We start from the raw sequence: 23,945 nt of genomic DNA on the forward strand, positions 1-23,945 counted from the left end.
GACACTTGAGGCCAATGTTCTTGTTCATCAGGTGGAACTGAAACAGCATTTACACATGAATAACCTAGTACTTGTTTATCAGGTTGTTAGCACATAACAGACTGCATTTCTTTCATGGATCCAGAGCTAGGTGGGTAAATGTACAATTAATGTATTCTCTTGGATTGGAAAACAATAGGCATGCACTGCTTTATTGTATAAAAAATAATTGTGAGGAAACACAGACAGCAACTGCAATTGTTAGGTTTTTATTTAGAAAACTGTCTGAGGAGATTGAAATGAATGGATTCCATTTATTGTAAAACAGTTCAACCATTTCTTTAAGATGTTCATATAATTTTATTGGGGATATTTTACTCATCTTTAGATATTATGAATAGCTTGATAGTACAACTTATTTCAATGTTGTAACAAACCTTTTTTTTTCCTGAGAATCCTTTCTGGAATGAAAATGGATACATAATAATAAATTAAAATTTCAAAAAGAAAATCCACGCTGAAGGCAATGACAGTACAATGACTATGGCTTACAGATGTGGTCAGATATATTGGCACCCTTGCCCTTTTTTAATTGAGTGCAATGGAGCATTAAAAACGGGTTGAATTGCTCTTTTTACCCTGTAGGCACCTGGAACTTTCCACAGGTGAGATAAATTACACAGTAAACCAGAATTAGAACCAAATTAATTTGAATTGTGAATAACTTAGTCAAGGCCATTTTTGACTTTGAAGTGAAAAATCTTAATTTCAGTTTGGATTTTTTCTTTCTTCTTCGTCCTGTGCAGTTGTAAATCAAACAGATACACGTGAATATTTCTTTCTCCAAATCTACTTATTTTAGAAGAAATAGTGAGGGTGCCAATATAGTTGACTGCAACTATAGGTATGACTGCCAGGTAATAGGTGGTTGTGGCCATTTTCTTCTCTGGGTGTTGAGTTATCAGTAAATGGCCAAAGTGCAGCACCATGGCTGCTCTATGAAATACTGTAGCACTGAGAGTCAGGGGAGAGTTTAAAAACAAAGTTGTGGATTTAGACATTACAGTAACCAACAAGCCGAGGTTGAACAACCTCAATAAGACTAAGTGCAGACTGTGAACACATTGTCATTTCATTTGGTGAGTTCAGGTAAAACGTTGGATTAAAATGTTTCATCCTTCAGCTTTGTCTTTGAAATAATCTTTTTATTCGATTTTTTGTTGTTGTTGAAGGATGTCAAACATCAATGGTCTGTCCAATGGAGATGTCAACATTTGAGGAGAAACATACATTTCCACCAACCGACATCATACATTTCTTAAAATTTCCCAAGTTATGTACTAAAATATTCAACCTTTCTTCATACATTTTCAGTTTGACAAATGTTGTTGTCAAATCCAATCGTAGACACACAGTTGGAATTCTTTGAATTCATAGTTGGGTGCTCTTCCTGCCATTTGACCCTCTCGTCATATCGACATCTATTAAACAAAGTAAACTGATTCTGTTATGCATAGACACTATCACATTTGGGCTAAACCAAGTCACCCCTGCCCCCTCCCACTGTGAGCAGAGGATCCTCCCAAACAGGGTTTCTAGGAACAGGTGTCTGACCCCACTTGGTTAGGTTTGGCACTTAGAGAGGTTTATGACTATGACACACCATTTGACGGTTTGGCACTTTGAATCACACTTTGAAAACAAGGGCCCTTAAAACAGGCAGAGTGTGAGGGAGAGAGAGAAAATAAGGGGAAAAGGAAGGGAGAGAAGAGGAGGCTGGGAGAGAGGGAGAGACGGAGTGGTCAAGCACTAAAAGTAGACCTGTTACACACAACCCCTCCAATTTCATCATCCCGTCTCGTCCCTGCTCTCTCACACCTCAACACGCTCCTTTCCCCATCATCCCTGCACCTACGTTGGTGTCTTTGAATTTTTCCTGATCCTAAGATGCAGCCCTCCCCTCAACATTTAAAATGTTTCTTAATGAGTTCATAGGTCCAAATCCCTTTTGTCTTATCTCACCCGGAGATACCCCAAACAGGACGGCCTCAAACCAACAAAACAAAAATAAAACCTTAAACCAAGCAAAGTGAGTTTTTTAAAGTAACCCCCCCACCCATTATTCTAGTCAATCTTTAAATATGGCGGTTCGTCCATCCGTCCATCCATCCATCCGCCCACAACGAAGGTCCTCAGTGGTGAGCAGAGATTCCGAGTCCACTCTCAAGGTCCTCAGTGGTGAGCAGAGAGTCCGAGCCCGCTCCCAAGGTCCTCAGCGGTGAGCAGAGAGTCCGAGACCACTTCCAAGGTCCTCAGTGGTAGCAGAGAGTCAGAGCCCACTCCCAAGGTCCTCAGCGGTGAGCAGAGAGTCCGAGACCACTTCCAAGGTCCTCAGTGGTAGCAGAGAGTCAGAGCCCACTCCCAAGGTCCTCAGCGGTGAGTAGAGAGTCCGAGATAAACGGAATATGTAGCCCATAAAAACACAGGCATCAGGATCCACACACCCCCAACCAATCGTCCTCCTGGGAATGCTGACAGACAGGGCAAATCCCCCGCCCCTTTATCATGCCACCTCCAGCCAACCAGACGCAAGTAAAGTCCTCAGTCACCACGGCATTGGTCAGGGCTGGACCAACCAGCTGTTGGCGTCCTCCAGGTCGGTCTCCAGCTCCTCGTCTTCATCCAGGGGCTCTGGGGTTCGGAGGGAGAGGTCTCTTAGGAAGGAGGCCTGGTGGGAAGGTGGTCGGGAGACCGACTTGAGGCCAATCTTCTTCTTCATCAAGTGGAACTGGTCTCGGATGAAGTTGTAAAAGTTGTACTCGTAGCGCATGCGGTGGTACAGAACCTGTAGGGCCTCCAGAGTGGGCGTGTGTTTACGCACCGTACCAGTCATGTTCCCCATCTTCCTGTAGTCTGCGGAGACAGAGAAACAGACCAGGAAGTTATTCATGTATGGTTAAAATGTGAAGAAAATACATATTGTCATCCATCAAAAGGAGAGTTAGACCTACTGTAGACCACTTTTGAGGTATGAAAATAAACTTCTGACAAAGTTTGTTTTATGAGTGAAATATTCCTTTAAAGGAGAATCATTTCAATGGAGTGTAATATGCATATACAGTACCAGTCAAACGTTTGGACACGCCTACTCATTCAAGGGTTTTCATTATCTTTACTATTTTCTATATTGTAGAATAATAGAGAAGACATCAAAACTATGAAACAACACTAACACTCTAGGTTTCTTCCTAGGTTCTGGCCTTTCTAGGGAGTTTTTCCTAGCCACCGTGCTTCTACACCTGCATTGCTTGCTGTTTGGGGTTTTAGGCTGGGTTTCTGTACAGCACTTTGATATATCAGCTGATGTAAGAAGGGCTTTAGAAATACATTTGATTGAATCATGTAGTAACCAAAAAAGTGTTAAACAAATCAAAATATATTTTATATTTGAGATTCTTCAAATAGCCACCCTTTGCCTTGATGACAGCTTTGCACACTCTTGGCATTCTCTCAACCAGCTTCACCTGGAATGCTTTCCCAACAGTCTTGAAGGAGTTCCCACATATGCTGAGCACTTGTTGGCAGCTTTTCCTTCACTTTGCAGTCCGACTCATCCCAAACCATCTCAATTAAGGTTGAGGTCGGGGGATTGTGGAGGCCAGGTCATCTGATGCAGCATTCCATCATTCCCCTTCTTGGTCAAATAGCCCTTACACAGCCTGGAGGTGTGTTGGGTAATTGTACTGTTGAAAAACAAATGATAGTCCCACTATGCGCAAACCAGATGGGATGGCGTATCACTGCAGAATCTTGTGGTAGCCATGCTGGTTAAGTGTGCCTTGAGCCTCACGAGTGGTGCAGTGGTCTAGGGCTGTGCCACTAGAGATTCTGGGTTCGAGTCCAGGCTCTGTCGCAGCCAGCCGCAACCGGGAGACCCATGGGGCGGCGCACAATTGGCCCAGCGTCGTCCGGGTTAGGGGAGGGTTTGGCCGGCAGGGATGTTCCTGTCCCATCGCGCACTAGCGACTTCTGTGGCGGGCCGGGAGCAATGCACGCTAACACGGTCGCCAGGTGTACTGTGTTTCTTCCGACACATTGATGTGGCTGGCTTCCGGGTTAAGCGGGCGTTGTGTCAAGAAACAGTGCGGCTTGGCTGGGTTGTGTTTAGGAGGCCACACGGCTCTCGACATTTGCCTCTCCCGAGTATATATACGGGAGTTGCAGCGATGGGACAGGACTAAAACTACCAATTGGATACCATGAAATTGGGGAGAAAAAGGGTAAAACCCCACAGAATTAAATACACTTCAATAAAAAGTGTGCCTTAATTTCTAAATAAATCACTGAAAGTGTCACCAGCAAAGCACCCCCACACCATCATACCTCCTCCTCCATGCTTCACGGTGGGAACCACACATGCAGGGATCATCCGTTCACCTACTCTGCGTCTCACAAAGGCACAACGGTTAGAACCAAAAATCTAAAATTTGGACAAATCAGACCAAAGGACAGATTTCCACCTATCTAATGTCCATTGCTCGTGTTTCTTGGCCCAAGCAAGTCTCTTCTTATTATTGTATTATTGGTGTCCTTTAGTAGTGGTTTCTTTACAGCAATTCAACCATGAAGGCCTGATTCATGCAGTCTCCTCTGAACAGTTGAGGTTGAGATGTGTGTTACTTGAACTCTGTGAAGCATTTATTTGGGCTGCAATTTCTGAGGTTAGTAACTCTAATGAACTTATCCTCTGCAGCAGAGGTAACTCTGGTTCTTCCTTTCCTGTGGCGGTCCTCATGAGAGCTAGTTTCATCATAGCACTTAATGGTTTTGACATTTTCTGAATTGACTGACCTTCATGTCTTAAAGTAATGATGGACTGTCGTTTCTCTTTGCTTATTTGAGCTGTTCTTGCCATAATATGGACTTGGTATTTTACCAAATTGGGCTATCTTCTGTATACCACCCTTACCTTGTCATAACACAACTGATTGGTTCAAATGCATTAAGAAGGAAAGAAATACCACAAATTAACTTTTAACAGGGCACACCTGTTAATTGAAATTCATTCCAGGTGACTACCTCACGAAGCTGGTTGAGAGAATGCCAAGAGTGTGCAAAGATGTCATCAAGGCAAAGGGTGCCTATTTGAAGAATCTCAAATAAAATATATTTAGATTTGTTTAACACTTTGTGTTACTACATGATTCCATAGTTTTGATGTCTTCACTATTATTCTACAATGTAGAAAATAGTACAAAATAAAGAAAAACCCTTGAATGAGTATGTGTGTCCATACTTTTGACTGGTATTGTACATTCCAGGGTGTGGTTGTGTATGTACCAGTGTTTCCTCTGGAAAAATGTGTGGCATTGGCGGGAAAAGGTTGCGGACCCCACCCTGGATAATTTCTATGTAGCAGGACAGAGATGCTCAGGACACACTACTTCAAAATGAATGAAAAAAACACCATCTAAAATATAATTTCCACCTCCAGAAATGAGCCAAATAATATTGGTAGAATTATTTGTTTAAATTATTTTAAAGTATGCTATTACTTTAAGTATGCTATTATCAAGTATGCTATTAACAATAAACATTATCACCTGTAGCCCATACAGCATAGTGGCTAGAAATAAATAGGCTGAAGCATGGGGATACCTATCTGCATTTACCCTATTGGGCTAATCATTAGTTGAGTAGCAGGTGAGCCGCAAAAAAATCAGCTAGCGGGTAAAATTAAAACATTCTTTCAACGCTTAGGTCGGCTAGTGGTTCAGAACAATTACATTGCGGTTCGGAAACATTTTTTATCAATATAATACCGTTTTTAAAAACCCAGGAGCTTGCTGTGTAGCATTGTGTTCAGATTCCATTCTTTGAGCAGCGAGGCAGACATAAGGCTACCAGCCACGCACACCGTCTCTTATTTGTGTGGTGATAAAACATTCTAATTTGTCCACACGCAGAATTTATGCTCCCTCTCCACGTGAGAATACGACACGTTACCAAGTTAACTTTCCATATATATAGCCTAGCTCACGCTAAAATTACTAATTTAGGCCTAACCAGATAAATAAAAAGAAAGGTTATGATATGGGCAGGGGCGCAACTTTGGTTTTAGAAGTGGGGGGGACATAACTATATTTATTTTTTATTATTTTGATTCAGTCGGATAAACACTCCAAACAGTCTACCGCTCGGAGGCGTCCGTATGGTCCTAAAGCACACCATTGCCTCGTTTTGTAGCACATTCCAATGATAAAACTGAAAAATGCTATTTCAGAATGTGGAGCCGTCCCCAGTGAAAGTTGCTCCACTGATATGGGTAGAGGCTACAACACCACCGTGGAAACAGGTGTTGCGCGAGTGAAATCCCCAGTTTATAAGGACAACAACGTGGTAGATGGTTACATAGCCTGCACAAAGGGCAGTTAAATAACTTCAGTGGAAACACTGGTGTGTAGGCCTACCTGGGCTCTTGTAGATGTTGAGTACGTCAGTAAAGTAGTGAGGTAACAGTCTCTCTAGAAGAAGCAGGACATCTTCCAGCTCCTCTAGGATCCCCACGATAAGGAAGTTCTCTAGAACGTTCTGTTTGGCCCTCTCCAGTGCCCATTGTCCCGGCTCCCTGAAACACACAGAACAACAGGCACAGTCAGAGGAAAATATCAACCAACCCAGAGGGAATTATAACCAATAATACTTTAATAAACATTGCCTTTTGCAAAAATATGAATACCAGTCAGGATAATGTGTAACTAATACCAAATGTCGAGCCTGATTCCCTGTAATACAGGTCTTACTACCTGCACTGCGGGTGCTGTCCACAGAAATATGGGATGATGTAGAAGAGTCTGGGGTTGGAGCATTCTGGGTAATTCTCCAGGATGCACACATTGATGTCCTGGACAGGAGGGAGACCGAAGAGACAGCCCATCAGAAAAACAGACAATCACATTCAGGTTGCACAGGAAGTTGGCGGCACCTTAATTGGTAGGATGGGCTCGTGGTAACGGCTGGAGCGGAATATGTGGAATGGTATCAAACACATGAAACACATGGTTTGATGCCATTCCATTCGCGCCATTCCAGCCATGAGCCGTCCTCCCCTCAGCAGCCTCCAATGTGACAGGTTGACGCCTACTTTTCTGCAAGAATAATGGGATTGAATGAAAAGTGCAATTGTACATTACGCTCACTAGGGGGAAGCCTTCACCAAGTCTTCTTGTCTCTTAAGGAACTCATACTACTTTGATGGTTAGCGTTGGTAAACCTATTACGGTGGACAAGAATCATTGACGTTACTAAAGAATTATGGTGGTAAACAGTAACATTTGGAAGACAAGCTGCATTATGACTATAAAATAACTTTTTGGTTTGAACACTATTTTATATTTTATTTTAACAAATGAAAAAGGAACTAAAAAGAAGAAAAAAGATGAAGTCCAGAAACTTCCATGGACACTATTAATATGTTTGATCTCTGGTCAATTAGTTAAACGCGATGTCGATCTCCCCGCACCACCCCCTAATTACATTTCTAAATCAGGTTATGTAATTAGGAACTCAAATTAATTGATGTGAAAGTATTTATGTATTTATTTGAACTATTTATGATTGTAAAATGTTAACATCTTAAATAAAGATACTTTTTTAAACAAACCCAAAAAAGTAAACAGACACTGTCTTCAAACCACTCTCTGACAGCCTAAATAAGACATTCAGCTTCCTGTTAGCAGGTATTAGCTCATCTGTTTCCTTCTCAGTGGAATATGTAGGGTATCTCAAGAGCAACATTTAATGGGAGGTCAATGGTATTATTCTGTGACCAGAATGATGACTGTTTAGTAATGCAGACCAATATAGTGAAACAAGGGTAACCTTTGGTCTCCTCCGCTAGCCACATTATGTTGGCCATGCTACAAACATCCCAATCCCACCGTCTTCTCTCCCTCCTGACCCACCGCCTGTATGAAAAAGACAAAAGAAAGTGTCCAAAGGCAGGAGCCACTGGAGCAGAGCAGTGAAACACTAAACCACCTCTCTGATTAACCAGTGGGCTGAACGAAGGAGGCCCACTGAGACCAAATTAAAAAAGAAAGAGAGATTAAAAACCCATAAAGGAGTGAGGTCACCCAGTCTTTTCTCTCTCTGCTACAAACCCAAGAGTCAAATCCATGTCATGTCAGCTGACGTAAGCTTTATTGACGGCAACGAGGCCTGGCCGACACAACACTCAAAAACACATGAAAGATACACACACACACACTCAAACCCATTCACACACACAAGCAGGCACGCAAGCTCGCACACCCACATACACAAGACACACCCACACCCACACACACACACGACACCCACACATGAAAACCCAGACCCATTTCTCTGAGTTGAAACAGGTGAAGAGAGTGTAGACATTAATAAAAAGAGCAGGAGGTCTTGTGTGATGTTGGTTTATTTCACTGTGGCCTACATGCTGATAGGTGAGAATGTCCTCAGTTTACTTGGAAAAGGGCAATTTGTCAAGTTAACAGCTGGAGCCTAGACGCCTCACCACAGAGGGTAACCCTTTCCTGTAGTCATTGGCCAAAAGCGCCCTTTTTGGCTTCATGGGTGGAATGTTATTAATATTCATAATAAACATTATTTAAAGAACCCCACCTCAAATCTGGTGTTTCTATGTCAAACAGTTTTGTTATATTTCAGTCTTCTGTGATGTATATAAAGTGTAATATTGGGCTGCAAACTCAAAATTGAATACATTTAAACTCTATATCTGACATGGAGGAGGTCAGAGACACAGTGGCAGGACAACAACCTCTCCCTCAATGTGAGCAAGACAAAGGAGCTGATCGTGGACTACAGGAAAAGGCGGGCCGAACAGGGAGTTTCAAGATCCTTAGTGTCCACATCACCAACAAACTATCATGGTCCAAACACACCAAGACAGTAGTGAAGAGGGCATGACAACAGCTTTTCCCCCTCAGGAGACTGAAAAGATTTGTCATGGGTTACCAGATCCTTAAAAAGTTCTACAGCTGCACCGTCGAGAGCGTCCTGACCGGTTGCATCACCACCTGGTATGGCAACTGCTCGGCATCTGACAGGTAAGGCGCTACAGAGGGTAGTGCCCTACGACCCAGTACATCACTGGGGCCAAGCTTCCTGCCATCCAGGACCTCTATACCAGTCGTGTCAGAGGAAGGCCCTAAATATTGTCAGAGACTCCAGTCACCCAAGTCATAGACTGTTTTCTCTGCTACCGCACGGCAAATGGTACTGGAGCGCCAAGTCTAGGACCAAAAGGCTCCTTAACAGCTTCTACCCCCAAGCCATAAGACTGCTGAACAATTAATCAAATGGCCACCCGGACTATTTACATTGACACCCCCCCACCATTTATTTTTACACAGCTGCTACTCGCTGTTTATTATCTATGCATAGTCACTTCACCCCCACCTACATGTACAAATTACCTCTAACCTGTACCCCCGCACACTGACTCAGTACCGATACCCCCTGTATATAGCCTCATTATTGTTATTTTATTGTGTTACTTTTTATTATTTTTTACTTCAGTTTATTTGGTAAATATTTCACGGTAAGGTCTACACTTGTTGTATTCGGCGGCGCATGTGACAAATAAAGTTTGATTTGATTTGGTACAGGTGTCTTCTTTTTTTAAGTCATGTGTGTGAGGTGTATACTTTGTTTCAAAGTAGATTTGTTTAAGACTACCAGTGACCCTATAGCCCACTGCAGTAAAAGGTTAGCTATGCCAGAGAGACCCAGAGAGAGAGAGAACCAGAGGCCCAGGCCTTGTGGTTTTCAATGCCCAGAAGGGTAGCCTGGGTCTGGGATAAAAGGAGAAGGGCCAGGGGGTAAAAGCTAGGGTGAATGGATTTGAAAAGACCCACACTGAGAGGCACACGCATGCACGCGCGCGCACGCACACGCACACGCACACACACACACACACACACACACACACACACACACACACACACACACACACACACACACACACAATTTAGCAAAGTACTGTTCATTCTTGCACTTCTCCCATCAATTAGAACTATAACAGTCTTTGGAATAATTTCTTCCTCCATGCAGGGAAGCAGGAAGGAGAGAGCGTGTGTAGCGGGAGTAGGACACTATGCAGTGCATTCAGAAAGTATTCAGACCCCTTGACTTTTTCCACATTTTGTTACGTTACAGCCTTATTCTAAAATGAATTAAATTGTTTTTTCCCTCATCAATCTACACACAATACCCCATACTGAAAACGCAAAAACAGGTTTTTAGAAATTTTTGCAAACATGACATTTACATATTCCGACCCTTTACTCAGTACTTTGTTGAAGCACCTTTGGCAGAGATTACAACCTCGAGTCTTCTTGGGTATGACGCGACAAGCTTGGCACACCTGTATTTGGGGAGTTTCTTCCATTCTTCTCTGCAGATCCTCTCAAGCTCTGTCAGGTTGGATGGGGAGCATCACTGCACAGCTATTTTCAGTTTTTTCCAGAGATGTTCGATGGGGTTCAAGTCCGGGCTCCGGCTAGGCCACATTCAGAGACTTCTCCCGAAGCCACTCCTGCGTTGTCTTTGCTGTGTGCTTAGGGTCATTGTCCTGTTGGAAGGTAAACCTCCAGTCTGAGGTCCTGAGTGCTCTGGAGCAGGTTTTCATCAAGGATCTCTCTGTACTTTGCTCCGTTCATCTTTCCCTCAATCCTGACTAGTCTACCAGTCCCTGCCACTGAAAAAGATCCCCACAGCATGATGCTGCCACCACCATGCTTCACAGTAGGGATGGTGCCTGGTTTCCTCCAGACGTGACGCTTGGCATTCAGGCCAAAGGGTTCAATCTTGGTTTCATCAGACCAGAGAATCTTGTTTCTCATGGTCTGAGTCCTTTAGGTGCCTTTTGGCAAACTCCAAGCGGGCTGTCGTGCCTTTTACTGAGGAGGGGATCCCATCTGGCCATAAAGGCCTGATTGGTGGAGTGCTGCACAGATGGTTGTCCTTCTAGAAGGTTCTCCCATCTCCACAGTGGAACTCTGGAGCTCTGTCAGAGTGACCATTGGTTTCTTGGTCACCTCCCTGACAAAGGCCCTTCTCCCCGGATTGCTCAGTTTGGCCAGATGGCCAGCTCTCGGAAGAGTCTTGGTGGTTCCAAACTTCTTCCGTTTAAGAATGATGCAGTCCACTGTGTTCTTGGGGACCTTCAATGCTGCAGACATTTTTTGGTACCCTTTCTCAGATCTGTGCCTCGATACAATCCTGTCTCGGATCTCTACGGACAATTCCTTTGACCTCATGGCTTGTTTTTTTCTCTGTCAACTGTCGGAGCTTATATAGACAGGTGTGTACCTTCCTAAATCATGTCCAATCAATTGAATTTACCACAGGTGGACTCCAATCAAGTTGTAGAAACACCTTAAGGATGATCAATGGAAACAGGATGCACCTGAGCTCAATTTCGAGTCTCATAGCAAAGGGTCTGAATACTTATGCATATAAAGTATTTCTGTTTTTAACTTATAATAAATTTGCTAAGAATTCTAAAACCTGTTTTTGCTTCCTCATTATGTTGTATTGTGTGTAGATTGATGAGGAAAATGTTTTATTTAATCCATTTTAGAATAAGACTGTAATGTAACAAAATGTGGAAAAAGGGAAGGGGTCTGAATACTTTCCGAATGCACTGTATGTTTCCATTCTGGACCCACTCTTAGCCAGATCCCTGCAGTCCTCGTTTTCACACTTATCAACAAAGTCGGCGCTGTGACTCACATGACATTTGCCTGTGTTCCACTGTGTTCCTCCCCCCTTATACACATAAAACATGACTTAATGTACCCACAAAAACAGAGAGGGAGTGGTAGGGTGAGGTGTGTGTGTGTGTGTGTGTGTGTGTGTGTGTGTGTGTGTGAATTATGATATCACTAAGGTTGCAGGAAGTGTTGGGTTGCATTTCACATGCCCACTATTAAAGACTACAGTCTCTCACCCAGCTCTGGTCCTGTCTGGGGTTCTGTGGCGTTAATTATACTGGGACACCTGGTGTACAGTCAGGTCACAGCACAACACAGAGACCTGTCAGGAACATGACATATTAGCTTCATAAACCATTCATAAGCTTTGAGTGGGCCCCTGTACCCTCATAGGGCCAGACTGGGGCCACGCGACAATGATAGAACACTAACAAAAGCCTTATGAAACCTAGATGCACTGGGGCTTTGATAACAGACCACCATTTCCACTCTTTCTTGCTCTTCTTCTCTACCCCTCAATTTCTCAAACTCTCTATTCCTCCCACCAAAAAAACATCATGAATTCCTCTTAAACCCACAAACTCTGCGGGTAACACAATATGAGAGAAAAGGACACGTGTCACTTCCTGTCTATGTAGATGATAGGTTTAGAGAGGAGGACGTTATCCTTTCAGTCAGCCACCAAGGGGCCATAAGGCTGTCTGACTGACTGACTTTCTGACTGACTGACTGACTGTCTGACCTGTTAACACAGGGAGCAATATTCTTAAAGAGATCAGTTCAAGCTAAACTTTGAATCCCCAAAGAAATCCACACATACCACTGTGTGCCTTTTCAATCAGCTCTGCACTGTCTCTCAGATCCAATGCTCTGCAAAAGGGAGCAGAACAACTGGAAGAGGCTTCAAAGGAACCATACGAATCCAAGAGAACCCAGAACATTTGTAGAACATGCAGACATTTTTTTTCTCTCTCTCTCTCTCTCTCTCTCTCACTCTCTCACTCTCTCACTCTCTCACTCTCTCAGTCTCACTCTCTCTCAGTCTCACTCTCTCTCACTCTCTCTCAGTCTCATCGGCAGAGGAAGAATATTGAAGAATGACTGTCCAGATATTTAAAACCCTTCTGGGCCTCTTCTTCTCTCCATGATCACAGACTGTGGACGTCCCTCCTGACAACCACACTCGATATGGGGCCAGCTGATGTTAGTGTAGCACCCACTACCACTGTCTCGTAACTGGTCATAAGCTCTCAACTGTTTACCATGGGAGCAAGTCCAGCACTGTTTGTTTTGGTCCCAAAAAATGTCTAGTCACCAAAAATGTGTCTTGTGATGAAGGCAGATGAAGATAAAGTGTGACAGCCAATCATCCACCATTTCTCTTTTACTATCTGATGCGTAGACAAGGCATGCCTTTGTAAGAACAACGCTGGGTGCCGGCCAGGATATCTTCTCTGAAGTGTGTGTGTGTCATCAGAGTAAACCAGTTCAAGGGTCAGAGAGGGAGAGTATAGAGTTGTTGGCAGTCAAGGGGTGCTCTGGCCCTGTGTCTGTGTCTGGGACTGAGCTGTTCTGGCCCTGTGTCTGTGTGTCTGGGACTGAGCTGCTCTGGCACTGTGTCTGTGTCTGGGACTGAGCTGTTCTGGCCCTGTGTCTGTGTGTCTGGGACTGAGCTGCTCTGGCCCTGTGTCTGTGTCTGGGACTGAGCTGCTCTGGCACTGTGTCTGTGTCTGGGACTGAGCTGTTCTGGCCCTGTGTCTGTGTGTCTGGGACTGAGCTGCTCTGGCACTGTGTCTGTGTCTGGGACTGAGCTGTTCTGGCCCTGTGTCTGTGTGTCTGGGACTGAGCTGCTCTGGCACTGTGTCTGTGTCTGGGACTGAGCTGTTCTGGCCCTGTGTCTGTGTGTCTGGGACTGAGCTGCTCTGGCCCTGTGTCTGTGTGTCTGGGACTGAGCTGTTCTGGCACTGTGTCTGTGTGTCTGGGACTGAGCTGCTCTGGCACTGTGTCTGTGTGTCTGGGACTGAGCTGCTCTGGCACTGTGTCTGTGTGTCTGGGACTGAGCTGTTCTGGCACTGTGTCTGTGTGTCTGGGACTGAGCTGCTCTGGCCCTGTGTCTGTGTGTCTGGGACTGAGCTGCTCTGGCACTGTGTCTGTGTGTCTGGGACTGAGCTGTTCTGGCACTGTGTCTGTGTGTCTGGGACTGAGCTGCTCTGGCCCTGTGTCTTTGTGTCTGGGACTGAGCTGCTCTGGCCCTGTGTCTGTGTGTCTGGGACTGAGCTGCTCTGGCACTGTGTCTGTGTGTCTGGGACTGAGCTGCTCTGGCACTGTGTCTGTGTGTCTGGGACTGAGCTGCTCTGGCCCTGTGTCTGTGTGTCTGGGACTGAGCTGCTCTGGCACTGTGTCTGGGACTGAGCTGCTCTGGCACTGTGTCTGTGTGTCTGGGACTGAGCTGTTCTGGCACTATGTCTGTGTGTCTGGGACTGAGCTGCTCTGGCCCTGTGTCTGTGTGTCTGGGACTGAGCTGTTCTGGCCCTGACAACAAAAGCATGTGTTTGTGTGCGTGTTCACATGACTGTGTCCATGTGTGTTTGTTTGTGAGTAAAGAGGGAGTGGGGCTGATGGAAAATGTAAGAAGTCTACCACAGGAATGTCTCAATAACTCATGCATTAGGGCCGAGACCTGGGTGAGAAACTGACAGTGTTATTTCATTGACACCTACTGTACACACACAGCAGGACACACAGCAGGACACACAGCGGGACACACAGCGGGACACACAGCGGGACACAGAGCAGGACACAGAGCAGGACACAGAGCGGTACACAGAGCAGGACACACAGCAGGACACACAGCAGGACACACAGCAGGACACACAGCAGGACACAGAGCAGGACACAGAGCAGGACACACAGCAGGACACACAGCGGGACACAGAGCAGGACACAGAGCGGGACACAGAGCGGGACACAGAGCGGTACACAGAGCAGAACACAGAGCGGTACACAGAGCAGGACACAGAGCGGGACACAGAGCGGGACACAGAGCGGCGGGACACAGAGCGGTGGGACACAGAGCGGCGGGACACAGAGCGGCGGGACACAGAGGGGCACAGAGCGGGACACAGAGCGGCGGGACACAGAGCGGCGGGACACATAGCGGCGGGACACATAGCGGGGCACAGAGCGGCGGGACACAGAGCGGGGCACAGAGCGGGGCACAGAGCGGGACACAGAGCGGCGGGACACAGAGAGGAGGGACACAGAGCGGCGGGACAGAGCGGGACACAGAGCGGCGGGACACAGAGCGGTACACAGAGCAGGACACAGAGCGGGACACAGAGCGGGACACAGAGCGGTACACAGAGCAGGACACAGAGCGTTACACAGAGCGGGACACAGAGCGGGACACAGAGCGGTGGGACACAGAGCGGTGGGACACAGAGCGGTGGGACACAGAGCGGCGGGACACAGAGGGACACAGAGGGACACAGAGCGGCGGGACACAGAGGGACACAGAGCGGCGGGACACAGAGCGGCGGGACACAGAGGGACACAGAGCGGCGGGACACAGAGCGGCGGGACACAGAGCGGCGGGACACATAGCGGGGCACAGAGCGGGGCACAGAGCGGGACACAGAGCGGCGGGACACAGAGCGGGGCACAGAGCGGGACACAGAGCGGCGGGACACAGAGCGGGGCACAGAGCGGGGCACAGAGCGGGACACAGAGCGGCGGGACACAGAGCGGGGCACAGAGCGGGACACAGAGCGGCGGGACACAGAGCGGAGGGACACAGAGCGGGACACAGAGCGGGACACAGAGCGGAGGGACACAGAGCGGCGGGACACAGAGCGGGACACAGAGCGGAGGGACACAGAGCGGCGTGACACAGAGCGGGACACAGAGCGGAGGGACACAGAGCGGAGGGACACAGAGCGGGACACAGAGCGGCGGGACACAGAGCGGCGGGACACAGAGCGGCGGGACACAGAGCGGAGGGACACAGAGCGGAGGGACACAGAGCGGAGGGACACAGAGCGGCGGGACACAGAGCGGAGGGACACAGAGCGGCGGGACACAGAGCGGAGGGACACAGAGCGGAGGGACACAGAGCGGCGGGACACAGAGCGGCGGGACACAGAGCGGAGGGACACAGAGCGGGAGACAGAGACACTCTCAGGTGAGCCAGCGGCAGCTCCCCTTTACTGTAGGAGGGGCCCTCTATATACTTTAATAAGGCATATGCTTCTGTACTTTCTGATTATGTAACACAGTTGGTATGTAACTAACTCGGGATGTCTGTGTGTTTGTGTATGTGCGTGCATGTGTGTGTGTGTCTACCGGCAAACATGCTTGATTGGAGGAGCAAAAAGGGGAATTCCTATTGCATGTTAGCTGACTCCATCTCTATACAGATTACACCAATCAAGACCACCACTAAAAACACTGCATGAATTCTCTTTTGAACCTTACTTAAATGGGACCTCCACTCAATAAAACACACACAAATCACATAGAAATGATAGTTTGAAATAAAACGAAAGCAGTAAATGCCATTAGAAAACCCTGAGACGACCAATATCACCACAGACTATTGAGTTCCAGATAGTTCTGGTCTCTGACTAACCATCAGATTTGGTCTAACTCAGTCAAGTCTGTAATTGAGTTCTAGGTAGTTCCGGGTTGAGAGCAATGGCGGAATGGGAGAATGGAGAAATGGAGGGATGACAACAGCCCACAAGGGGCAAACGCTTCGTTACCCTTCCTCTGCATGCCACACCATGTACCCTGTGTCTTCAACGAGTACACCTATGATTTCTATTGTAGAACTGTTACAAGGAACTCTTTCAGGACCTCATACATTCAATACCGTAGGGCTATAACTAACACAGAATTATTATTACTGTTACTACAGTATATGCTGAGCCTCACCGGATTATTTTTCTCAAATATGTCATTAAGGTGAGAAGAATAAGTGTTTGATGTTCCAGCATCTAAATCAGTTGAACCTAAGCCACTCATGCAGAGTCAAAAACATTGTACATCTATATAATCCATATCATCTGAAACCATCCAATTAAGACTGAATTGTCTATCAATTTCCTTTTGTAGAATGTTTGAGAATGAGACATCTCATGTATGATTGTTCCATCTATTCTAAATCGTTTTTTCAATAACGTACCTCATTGCCAGAGATGTATGGAAGCATTCCACAGCCATCCTGACGATGAAACAGATGGAGACAAAGAAGGACTGTGTACAATCTAGTAATTCAGTCATCCAGTCAGTTACTGTTGAGGTCTGAATGATCCTCATACTGCATTAATATCCTGGACCATTAGCATTCAAACCAACACACTGATGCTGCTAATGGAACGAAGAAGAGCTGTTGGACCAGATATGAAAGATGGGAAAAGAGATAGAGTTGGATTGAGTTCTACAATAAAGGAGCAGTCTCACCAGGTATCTCTCTTCACCTTTCATCCCTGGTGTTCGGATGAGGTGGTTCTGCTCCCCCCTCCAGTCCCCGAAACGGCGGAAGAAGTAGTTGGAGAGGAAACGGTTAATGGGGTCCCGTATGATGTTGATGTAGACGGGCTGCTCTATCCTGAACCTGACAGACAGAGGGACAGATGGATGGACACATTTATACAGGGTACATAGTACAGTTCTTCACAGTGGGGCAGTATTGGGGCCTAGTTGAAAAGGAGATGGGCAACTGACTTACACTAAGTGTACAAAACATTAGGAACACGTTCCTAATATTCATTGCATCTCTTTTTTCCCTGAGAACAGTCTCAATTCGTCGGGGCATGGGCAAGGTATCGAAAACTTTCCACAGGGATGCTGGCCCATGTTGACTCCAATGCTTCCCACATTTGTGTCAAGTTGGCTGGATGTCCATTGGGTGGTGGACCATTCTTGATACACATGGGAAACTGTTGAGCGTGAAAAACCCAACAGTGTTGCAGTTCTTGACACACTCAAACTGGGAAACATAGCACCTACTACAATACCCCGTTCAAAAGCACTTCAATCACTTCTTCACCCTCTGATTGGCACACACAATCCATGTCTCAATTGTCTCAAGGCAAGTCTCCTCCCCCTCCGCTACACCAAGGTTCCCCAACTGGCGGGCCGCGGGTGATTGTATTTGGCCCCCCAAGTTTGGGCTCCTTGCGGTCAATTTGCTGTCTACAAATGATTTGTACAATAAATCAAATGTCAAGACTTTTCTGAAAATGTAAACTAGCAAGGCGGTTCTGATGAAAACATTGTCCATTCATAGCTATAACAGTGAAACTCCACTGTTTCAGGCGGTTCTGATGAAAACATTGTCCATTCATAGCTATAACAGTGAAACTCCACTGTTTCAGACGGTTCTGATGAAAACATTGTCCATTCATAGCTACAACAGTGAAACCACTGTTCAGGTGGTTCTGTGTGTCATTGACACCTTAGCATCATAGATGGATGGATGGTGCCAGTTGTCATACGTGGTGTGCTCTGCTGTAGTTACCGGGTGAAGTTGAGGAAGTGGACATGTCTGGTGTACAGGAAAGGCTGGGGAATGTTGCTGATGTTCCTCATAAGGTCCACCTGAAAGACACACATCAAGAGAAATGACTGTACTAGTCAATACTTGTTTCAAAGACAGTATGTCTCCCCAGGATGGAACCAGAACCAAACATAAAGTTCATTTAGAACCATTTTCACTAAACCCTTTTGTGCTTTAATAGGCGATGATGGAATAACTGTAATTAATGACACATTCATTTCACATGTTCTGGCTTCAGCAGAGAAATCGATGAAGAGGTTGTGGAGATCCCCTTTCCACTGTGTTAGAACCTGATGACATCATCATGTTGGAGACCCCCTGTCCACTGTGTTAGAACCTGAAAACATCATCATGTTGGAGACCCCCTGTCCACTGTGTCAGAACCTGACAACATCATCATGTTGGAGACCCCCTGTCCACTGTGTCAGAACCTGACAACATCATCGTGTTGGAGACCCCCTGTCCACTGTGTCAGAACCTGACGACATCATCATGTTGGAGACCCCCTGTCCACTGTGTCAGAACCTGACAACATCATCATGTTGGAGACCCCTGTCCACTGTGTCAGAACCTGACAACATCATCATGTTGGAGACCCCCTGTCCACTGTGTCAGAACCTGACGACATCATCATGTTGGAGACCCACTGTCCACTGTGTCAGAACCTGACGACATCAACATGTTGGAGACCCCTGTCCACTGTGTTAGAACCTGACGACATCATCATGTTGGAGACCCCCTGTCCACTGTGTCAGAACCTGACGACATCAACATGTTGGAGACCCCTGCCCACTGTGTCAGAACCTGACGACATCATCATGTTGGAGACCCCTGTCCACTGTGTCAGAACCTGACAACATCATCATGTTGGAGAACCCCTGTCAACTGTGTTAGAACCTGACGACATCATCATGTTGGAGACCCCCTGTCCACTGTGTCAGAACCTGACGACATCATCATGTTGGAGACCCCTGTCCACTGTGTCAGAACCTGACGACATCATCATGTTGGAGACCCCCTGTCCACTGTGTCAGAACCTGACGACATCAACATGTTGGAGACCCCTGTCCACTGTGTCAGAACCTGACGACATCATCATGTTGGAGACCCCTGTCCACTGTGTCAGAACCTGACGACATCAACATGTTGGAGACCCCTGCCCACTGTGTCAGAACCTGACGACATCATCATGTTGGAGACCCCCTGTCCACTGTGTCAGAACCTGACAACATCATCATGTTGGAGACCCCCTGTCCACTGTGTCAGAACCTGACGACATCATCATGTTGGAGACCCCTGTCCACTGTGTCAGAACCTGACGACATCAACATGTTGGAGACCCCTGCCCACTGTGTCAGAACCTGACGACATCATCATGTTGGAGACCCCTGTCCACTGTGTCAGAACCTGACGACATCATCATGTTGGAGACCCCCTGTCCACTGTGTCAGAACCTGACGACATCATCATGTTGGAGATCCCCTGTCCACTGTGTCAGAACCTGACGACATCATCATGTTGGAGACCCCTGTCCACTGTGTCAGAACCTGACGACATCATCATGTTGGAGACCCCCTGTCCACTGTGTCAGAACCTGACGACATCATCATGTTGGAGACCCCCTGTCCACTGTGTCAGAACCTGACGACATCATCATGTTGGAGACCCCCTGTCCACTGTGTCAGAACCTGACAACATCATCATGTTGGAGACCCCCTGTCCACTGTGCCAGAACCTGACGACATCATCATGTTGGAGACCCCCTGTCCACTGTGTCAGAACCTGACAACATCATCATGTTGGAGACCCCCTGTCCACTGTGCCAGAACCTGACGTCATACAGGCTGGAGCGAGATCCCCAATCCCCTCATCTCCCATTATTACATTAATGAGAGGAGCTAAACCACACCACATGTTACGTTATCCCTCAGTGGGTCTCCCTGTTGATAAAGCCCATCTGTATATCTGGTTCTAGTGTGCTGGTGATAGCCAGGACTTTCTGAAAACGACATCTACCCAAAACACTGTCCTCAGGTTTCATTCTGTGAAACGACTAGCAGAGAAAACCGATTGGAACAATGAAATGTTCGCATTGTGTACTGTTCATAATCATATGTAAAAGATGCTCATTCACAGTTTTGTGTTCCATATCATCCCAGCCTAGGTGGATGTTCTCCACCTCTGTGGTTCCCCAGGCCTGTCAAGAGACAGGTTCGGACCTGTACCCCAGGTGAGCTCCATGGTGGGGGTCACACCTGGCACTGACCCCTGGGGGTGGAGATGGGACAGGTGGGACAGGGGAACGAAGGTGGGGTGGCTAACAACCCTCTAAATACTGAGGGCTGACCCTGTCATAACCTTGGCTGAGCTCACCAGCATTACTCAATAAACTGAAGGAAAGCCTTGATATCTATTGCGACTTGTTATATAGCCATTTGTTATCTAGTGTGATAGCATTATGGTTCATATGCCTACAATCAACAGTTGTAAATCTTTTGGGACATATTTTGACACTGTGTTTGGAATGAAACAAGTGCTGCTGCTCCATAAACATCAATGAGAAACTGTGACGTCACTGCTAGTCTGTTTGGACAGGCTATCTGAGGCCCCAGTCACACGAGAATTTGACAGCCCCTACTCTCTCTCTCTCTCTCTCTCTCTTTCTCTCTCTCGCTCTCTCTCTCACATTCTCCCTCCATACAGAAAAAGCTAAATTCTGCTGACTTCCAGACCAATTAGCCCAAAGCTTATACCCCCCACTACACCCCATCCCCTCTCCCTGCACCCTAAACACATTTGGGTTGATTTAATGGGTATAGAGAAGGCCAAACACACACACACACACACACACACACACACACACACACACACACACACACACACACACACACACACACACACACACACACACACACACACACACACACAACCCCCCTCTCATTCAGGAAGGGAGGTGAGTAGAGGAAGAAGGGGAAGACGGGGGAGAGGATGAAAGACTGAAAGAGGAGGATAGTCTGGGATTCCAGAAATATTTGATGCCCCCCTCCCCTCCCTCTCTTCCTGATTGAAGGCTGTGCCTTATAGGCTTCCTGGTTGGGCTCCGCAGACCACTGGGACTGGGCTAGTGTAAACAGACTAAACTTTTCTGCTATTGCTACTGCATATGTCCCTCAACACCCCACCCCCACTCCCCTCACCTCTCCATTCAATCTCTCCACCTCACCCCTCCACACTCCTCTCACTTCTCCCTTAAAACCTTCCACCTATTTAACGTCTGCTACTCCAAGCCGGGCCGGACCATTTCAATGTTTTAATATCCGTGGTAGCTAGTATTCAGGAACATGGGTTCCATGGCAGAGCTGCGTTTGTTTGCTGTGTAACATATTTGGTGAGAGAGAGAACATAGCACCACACAGCAACACAGAGAAACTCACAGAAAAGCTGTGTTGCTATTTCTGACCAAGCTAAAATAAAGCCATCTCTCTCTCAGGTCTTGTAGTCTGGCTATAGAGAGACAGACAGGTCACTATAATATATGGGTACATAGGGCTCCACAGGGCTCCAAAGGGTAGGGGACCTTAACCTGTTTGGCTACCCTGGCTGGGACACTCGGTTCTGGGCAAACACATTAGCAGGCCACTGGCTGAGCCAAAGGATAATGGTCCAACACTCTAGTCCCCAGCCAGACTGGAGCTAAGGAGACCAGCATCTCTAAACTTAGACAGCATGCATCTGGATCTGCATAAGTCAACACACACGCACACACACAGCTACTCTAAGAGGACGTGTTAGTGGACCATAGACAGAGGTGTTTTATGTCTCTCTCTCTCTCTCTCTCTCTCTCTCTCTCTCTCTCTCTCTCTCTCTCTCGCTCTCTCAGAGGCTTAATAATTCTAGCACAGCCAAGCGTTCAGGGTTGATGAATGTTTAAACTACCTGTTTCAATATTAGCTTTAATTAAATATTTACTTCAAATCCAGTAATGGTTATGAATATTTAGCATCTACTGACCATTCAAACATAAAAAGATTTCTACAGCACATTTTCACACTGATAAAAAAGGCCTATGAGGATATGAAACATTACCACATAGACTATGACACAGGAATACACCATTATTCTCTTCCTCTATGAAGAGTCTGAGAGTCTGCTTAAGTTGGTGTTAGGCGGCAGGAAGTGTAATTTATAGAAAGGCATATGAGGGCATATTTTATTGGTCTGGCACTGATGGAAGATGCCTGAGAGGGGTCCTACCACAAGACAGGTGTGCCTAGTTAACTCCAGTCAGTACAGTCAGCTTTCTAATTAAAATTTTCCCCAAATATCACTAGAATAAAGGAAGATGAAGAGAGGGAGAGAGAGTCAGAGAGAGAGGGAGATTGAGAGAGAAAGACAGAGAAAGACGAGAGAGAGAGATAGAGAGAGAAAGACAGAGAAAGACGAGAGAGAGAGATAGAGAGAGAAAGACAGAGAGAGAGACAGAGACAGAGAGAGAAAGACAGAGCGAGAAAGACAGAGAGAGAGAAATAAATACCTATTTTTGATCATGCAGAATGACTAGCGTTCAGTAATGTTTTAATTTGTGTTGGCATTTCCCATGACACAGCCTGTCATTTCAACATGTTTCTGAGGGATGCGGTTTTAAACACACGCAGCACTTCCTCTATAAATGCTGTGTTGATGTCCTTAAGATGCTCTTGGAGATCTTAAAAATACATTTCCCATCCCTTCAGCCTGTTCTTAGAAAGACTGAAGGACAATACAGTAGCTTGCTGTGCTACATCTTTAAGTGACATCACTACCACCACTTCTTGTGGTAGTGATGTCCTAATGCCATGTTGCAGAGAGAAAAATGTGCTGTTTTATAATGCTATTCTAAACATTTTGTCATGATAAAATGTTGCAATTTTAAAGCTAATTTCCAGCAATTCTACAGTTTTTGCCATGGGGCAGGGGAAAACATTTGCTGTTTTATAGCTCATTTCATGCTTTTGTTCACATTTTGCAATGAGGCTGAGATAAAATGTTGCAGATTTAAAGCTAATTTCCTGCCATTCTACACATTTTGACATGAGGCTGAGAGAACATTTTGCAGTTTTAAACATAATTTCCTGCAATTCCACACATTTTGCTATCGTGTGCTATCAAACATAAGAAAATGGGTTGTGGGCCCCCTGGAGGTTGGGGGCCCCGGGGCACGTGCCCCTGCGTGGCAATTTTGTAATCGGGCCCTGCTTCCGGTCATCATACAACAAGGCAACGCTCCCCACTCCTCCCATCTCTGACCCTTAAAGCACACCCCCTCAACCACCACTGATCTCCCTCCTTATCTCCCTCCCTTTCTCCATCTTTACCCGTTCATGCTTGGTGACACGTGTCATACCTGTTAATGCTTGGTGACGCGTGTCATACCTGTTAATGCTTGGTGACGCGTGTCATACCTGTTAATGCATGGTGACGCGTGTCATACCTGTTAATGCTTGGTGACGCGTGTCATACCTGTTAATGCTTGGTGACGCGTGTCATACCTGTTAATGCTTGGTGAGGCGTGTCATACCTGTTAATGCTTGGTGACGCGTGTCATACCTGTTAATGCATGGTGACGCGTGTCATACCTGTTAATGCTTGGT

At 46.3% G+C, this 23,945-nt stretch overlaps 1 protein-coding gene and 1 long non-coding RNA gene across 2 annotated transcripts in view; both read right to left on the minus strand.

Moving 5' to 3' along the window:
- Window positions 1–232: 232 nt before the first annotated feature.
- Window positions 233–23,945, minus strand: part of LOC115177667 (uronyl 2-sulfotransferase) — a 113,998-nt gene continuing 90,285 nt past the window's right edge. The window contains exons 4-8 of the mRNA XM_029738649.1: window positions 18,277–18,356; window positions 17,217–17,370; window positions 6,786–6,883; window positions 6,450–6,607; window positions 233–2,892 (exon numbers count right to left, since the gene is read on the minus strand). Of these exons, the coding sequence (XP_029594509.1) occupies window positions 2,600–2,892; window positions 6,450–6,607; window positions 6,786–6,883; window positions 17,217–17,370; window positions 18,277–18,356 (783 nt within the window). The 3' untranslated portion in view covers window positions 233–2,599. The remainder of the gene's footprint in view (window positions 2,893–6,449; window positions 6,608–6,785; window positions 6,884–17,216; window positions 17,371–18,276; window positions 18,357–23,945) is intronic.
- Window positions 18,425–21,485, minus strand: LOC115177819 (uncharacterized). Its single transcript, XR_003872514.1, has 2 exons — window positions 20,145–21,485; window positions 18,425–20,097 (listed from the first exon to the last, which is right to left on the minus strand). It is a non-coding gene; the product is annotated as an uncharacterized LOC115177819 (long non-coding RNA).

This window comes from Salmo trutta, chromosome 1, assembly GCF_901001165.1.
Source record: "Salmo trutta chromosome 1, fSalTru1.1, whole genome shotgun sequence".
NCBI lineage: Eukaryota > Metazoa > Chordata > Actinopteri > Salmoniformes > Salmonidae > Salmo > Salmo trutta.